Raw genomic sequence first — 5168 nt, forward strand, 5'->3', positions numbered from 1 at the left:
CTCAAGTGATCCAGCCATAGTCCGATGTCCATATATTATTATGTCGCATACTTGTACTTTTCGAAGCATCTACAATTCAAACTCAGAAAACCATTTTTCTTTCATCACACAATGGTTGTCACTGTAAATTTTAGCTGGAATTGTAAATGTCATGCCATATAAAAGAAAAAACAAAGAATGTCTAATACCCATCAGTTGTTAAGATTTTCATTGACCAAAACAAGAAAAAAAATCATATATGTTACTGCCATCAATGGTTATTTCTATTTTGAATAGCAGAGGCAGACAACCTACGTAGTCAACAAATTTAATAGTTTCGTTTTACACAAATAGCTGATGAAAGGTTTGTTGTCAACAAATAGAACTTCAGTAGGTAGCTGTGCTGTATCAAAGGATTTATAAAAGCAGGAATGACCAACCACAATAGAGAATCACATATTCAGCAGATAAATATGTCGAAGGGCCAATGGCCGATCTTTATTAGATAGGGGAGAAAAGGCAGAATACAAGTAAGTTTGCCGTCAAGAACAATTGACGCCAACGGAAGGAGTTCAGTCGTACTACACCGCCATTCCACTAAAAGAAAGGAAAATACACCAGATCGTGCTAATAACCCAAGTCTATAATGCAACCCGCAGATCGCCACACTGCTATGTCTTCACGCACTACGTCCAGTACTCTTTCTGCACTGCTTGCCAGCTGATCAAACACTCTGTATAGACATATTTATCTGCTGCATATGCAGCAGATAAATATGTCTATACAAAACAAATGGATATGGTTTTTGATAGTTCTTGACACACCGGATAAACTGCAAACTTATTTATGTGCTTTATTACCTTTTGAGCTTCTATCAAGAGAATTCTTCGAGTCCTTTGCTTAGAGCAGCACCATCATCTTGTGCCATATACTCTAAACATTACCATATCATGTCTGAAACAATGCAATTGGAAACATAGGTATGTAATTTCATTGACCAACTTTAATGTCAATAGCATAATGTTTTATATTAATCTCCACAAACTGTCAGGCTTTCTTGGGAGGAAAGCATACATTGTTTAGCTCAATCAGAAGAAACAAATGATTCACTCATGATTAGTGCGGAAGCACATAACTGGTGAGCAAAAAAACCTTGAATAGCTGCAATAGTCCAGCAAACAGTGGTCAAGCCCGGAAATGCAATTCGCCTCTCGTGTGTATTTGCTCCTAAAATCTGGACCACACAAGTTCTCGTGATGCAAGACAGGTGTTGTATACTGAGTGTATTCGGTAGCATCGATTGATTTATGGAACACTGCAAAGCTGCACCACTGCTGACATTTAATGCACCCACATGCGTCTCATAGCCGTTGGTCCAGACGGAGAGACGCCCTCATGTGCCATGTCGCCGTTACCTGCGTCGTCTTGCGGCCGTCCTGACGACTATTGAGTACAGTCAGGTAGCTACCAAAATTGCCGCACACATCCGGACTCAATCCATATTCTGCGAAATGTACACCAACTGAAGGTACCCATCTTTTCAATTCTAAAATTAGACTCATTTTTTCAAAACAGCTGCGTAGGAAGCATGACACACCTAAAAATTATTGTGTTTCTGTATTTTCAGACATGTTTATTATTCAGAGATTTCATGAATTTTCAACTGAACTATACCACCACTCCCTTCAAGCTATCGGCATCTACACTGATCTTCCACTATGTCAGCTTCGACCACAACCATTCACTATTATTCACTCATTCAGGCATAATCAACAACCTCCACATTTAGAGTATTTACAGCCTATCAGATATAGATTACTGATACCTCTCGTCCACCCAAGTGCCCGCGGATCAATCTTTCCCGTTGATTGTGCTGATGCTGCATCTTCACTCTCGCCGCGCTCGTGAATCACTTCTAGCTGGTCGCCGTCCACCACGTCTCCAACTCCAGTGGCAGAGGCGACGTATCCATTGTCGGCTTCACTCTCACTTACCGTAGGGCTGCCGCAGATTTCTGCCGCCACACTGGCCGCCCTCCTACCTGTGAACCAGATGCTGGTCTGCATGGGATGTTCACCCCTGCATCTAGCATAGCAGGCTGCGGCAGCACACTCACCGCTGTGTATGATCCGCTCCCAAACATGCTCTCCCAAGTTATCCACATTCCCCCGCGATTGTTTGCTCCAGTGCACCGATCCTCCCCGTCCTGTACGGTGGATGCTTACCCATCTCTAACCCTACATAAAGGAATCATCTTATACCCCAAGAAAACCTGATGCACCAACAAACATCAAAGGCATGTCCACGAACAAAACAAATCAACACTGATACTCAAATTTACACCCACTACTCATAATAACGATTTTTCATCTTAGTTCATCATTTTTTGTACCATACTACCCATTAAAAAATACCATGGTTTTAAATAGCGCGCTATAGCTCCGCTATAGCACGCTATAGCGTTTACAAGAGGTCCTACACTAAGCATATTTTGGTCCAAACACATGAACAAACATTTTAAATAGCACGCTATAGCATTTAGAAAAGGTCCGCCGCTAAGAGGCTTAGCGCGCTATTTAAAACTTTGAAAAATACTAATGCCTGCCCACTGCTGGCACACAAAAGAGTGCTACACTCCTCCACACAGCTCAAGTTTATGCAATCAACTCACGAGTACCTGAATCTCAAAAAACCTTCAATTTCATTTCCTACTAGCACTAGCACTTCAAGTTTTGGAGCTAGGGTGTATGTCAAGGGCTCAATACCTTTTAGTCCACCCTCGCGCTTGCGGATCCATCTTCCCCGTGGACTATGAGGAAACTGCATCAGCGCCTACCCTTTCCGGGCATGGAGCCCTGTCTGGCGGTTGATTGCCGACTCTTACTCTGCAACAAAACAGAACAAAATTTATCCTTTTCCATTCTACCAGAAAAAATTAATAAGCAAGCTCTGGAACTTTTCCTGCATCTGAGTATAAACAAAATCCTGAACGAATGACGGAGTCTAAGACAGGGCAAGACACATAGCATACTCATTTCAAAAATGGTTGGCTACATTTCCTCCACATTCATCAAACTATCCTTGATGTACTGAACCTCGGCACTTTGTCCATGCTGTTCCATTGCATCAGGACACCACCACAATTTGTAGGATTTATCAACTGCATCCAAACAACTCACTACAAGCAAAGTGCAGATTACCTTTTTGTCCAGCCAGGTGCTTGCGGATCCACCTTGCCTGTAGATTGAGCAGAACATCCATCAGCACTATCAGTTTGATCCTGAATCACATCCTCTTGGTCTCCATCAAAGTGTGCTTCCCCCTCCGCCTCATCAAGAGCTTCTCCATTGTCACCCTCGCTCTCGCTGAACCCGGACATGGCGGCGCCACCACCAGCTACAGTTCTCTCCTCGCTGCACGCCGCACCATTCAACATCTGCCCATATGACCCTTGACCAAATCCACCGCCCACAGCCCCCCTGGATCCATTGGCCGATACATCGTCTCCGCGCCCCCAGGGACCAATCAACTCCATTAGCGCCGCAGCGCTTGCCGCCTCGTTGGTGAAGATTGGCAGCCTGCGGGTGTTCATCGAATATCTGTAAGTCCTGCTGCTAGCTAGTAAATCCAATGGAATAAAATTTCTTTCTAAATGCAGTGCTTTCTTACTTGTCAACTGGCGAGACGGGGAAATCCATAGCCATGCCCGCGCCGCCGCAAATCGGAGAGCTTCACCGCCGCCGCCGCCCACCCAGACTCTATTTTTTTCCCCTGGTCTCGATCCCCTTTTTTCCCAAAAGAGAGGATGCAACAACTGGTGGACGGGGATGCATTTCAGTCAAGCACGGGCTGACTGGTGGGTCCAGCAGCGTACAGTACTAGACAGCTACACACGGCGCGGGCTGGTGAGTGGGCTGGTCGAGAAACGGATGCGCGCTCACCCGCCATTAACGCGACTCCGAGCCGTTGGCCGATGCTCTATGTACAGGACCCCACGTCTATGTATTCGCTCTTATTATGTACTCGTATATCAAACTGGATAATGTCTGGTCCAAATCCCACAGCACATACCCACGGCCCAGATTCCAGGATCATCTGGATCCGGGAGCCAAAACGCCTCTCCCGGTGAAGCCACGCTATAGCTGGGTAGTCAAGCGACTACACATCATTTTTTTTTTAGAACTACGACTACACAGCAATTTAGCACGTCGAAGACTACCAAGTCTGTCTACTTCGTCGCTAAAAAACAGGTTCTGAAAACTGACAAAGGAGGCCCATCTGTTATCTGTTTTTGCATGTGATTTGGCTGGCACATATAGCAAAGGAAACTACACACGGACGTCCTAATTATAACTTCCCTAATTAGCCGATCCTCAAATCCCGTGATTACTCTTTCTACTCCCACATCTCTTCTTTTTCACCTTCCCATGTAATCCCTAATGGCCAACGGGGGCACACCGCCGGTAGGTTGGAGCACATCATGCACAGATGCACATGTTGGACACCAAGCGCTGACGCCACCCGCCACTTCTTCCTCTTCCAATCTTTTTTCTCTTATTAAGAAATTAAGATCTTATTTTTCATAGTAAAAGGTTTGCTTTTTCACTTGTTAGGTATTATATTTGGTAGTGAAATACTGAATGGATAAATTTGTCAAAGCATTGCAACCAGAAATATATGTAAAATGAAGTATGGTCTTTTCTGTTCCTATTTTTTTGTCCATGAATTTTTCCATTTAAAAAGGTTGACAACACAAGGTTTGGATCCTGGCACCGCCACTGCCAGCAAAGCCAACAAAATAAAACTACTCATTTTTTTGAACTATTAACAGTAGGACTACCTCCTACTTCTTTAAATTAATAAAATAATTTGGGGGGAGAGCAGGGTCTATACATGTAATTTTACAAACCCACCTCACATTCTTTGGGTGGGTAGATAGGGGGGTTAAGATAGAGAGTGTAACAAGGAAGAAAGAAAGGGTTTATGTTTTTCCTTCACCCTATAAGTGAGGAGAGCAAAATCTTCCCTAAACCAATAGAGCCAGGACTCCCTAGATGGAGAAATCCCACTAAAATGTTTCTTATTCCTCTCCTTCCAGATGCTCCACGCAGCCACTAGAAAAATTTCCTTGAAGAGGGGCTGGGTCCAGGAATCCTTTGCCGAGGCGATTTTTTCTAGTCTGGATCCCC

At 44.2% G+C, this 5168-nt stretch overlaps 1 protein-coding gene across 2 annotated transcripts; it reads right to left on the reverse strand.

Annotated features, from left to right (window-relative positions):
- Positions 1-451: 451 nt before the first annotated feature.
- On the reverse strand, positions 452-3776 carry LOC119327612. 2 transcript variants are annotated; one of them, XM_037600710.1, is made up of 4 exons: positions 3649-3776; positions 3180-3557; positions 2745-2864; positions 452-933 (listed from the first exon to the last, which is right to left on the reverse strand). In XM_037600710.1, exons 1-3 carry the CDS (start codon positions 3681-3683, stop codon positions 2789-2791), a joined length of 489 nt encoding a protein of 162 aa, XP_037456607.1. In that variant the 5' UTR covers positions 3684-3776; the 3' UTR covers positions 452-933; positions 2745-2788. The 2 variants fall into 2 exon arrangements, with proteins under 2 accessions (XP_037456607.1, XP_037456606.1); XM_037600709.1 differs by lacking the exon at positions 452-933 and adding an exon at positions 1691-2216.
- Positions 3777-5168: the final 1392 nt, after the last annotated feature.

The sequence above is a fragment of the Triticum dicoccoides genome, chromosome 7A (assembly GCF_002162155.2).
Source record: "Triticum dicoccoides isolate Atlit2015 ecotype Zavitan chromosome 7A, WEW_v2.0, whole genome shotgun sequence".
Lineage (NCBI taxonomy): Eukaryota > Viridiplantae > Streptophyta > Magnoliopsida > Poales > Poaceae > Triticum > Triticum dicoccoides.

Excerpts from the sequence above, each read along its gene's own strand:
- LOC119327612 (XM_037600710.1), bottom strand. The coding sequence starts at position 3,683 with ATGGCTATGGATTTCCCCGTCTCGCCAGTTGACAA. Across the intron at positions 3,558-3,648 it reads CCCGTCTCGCCAGTTGACAA|GCTGCCAATCTTCACCAACG; the intron begins GTAAGAAAGCAC and ends GAACACCCGCAG. Across the intron at positions 2,865-3,179 it reads GCACCTGGCTGGACAAAAAG|AGTAAGAGTCGGCAATCAAC; the intron begins GTAATCTGCACT and ends GTTTTGTTGCAG.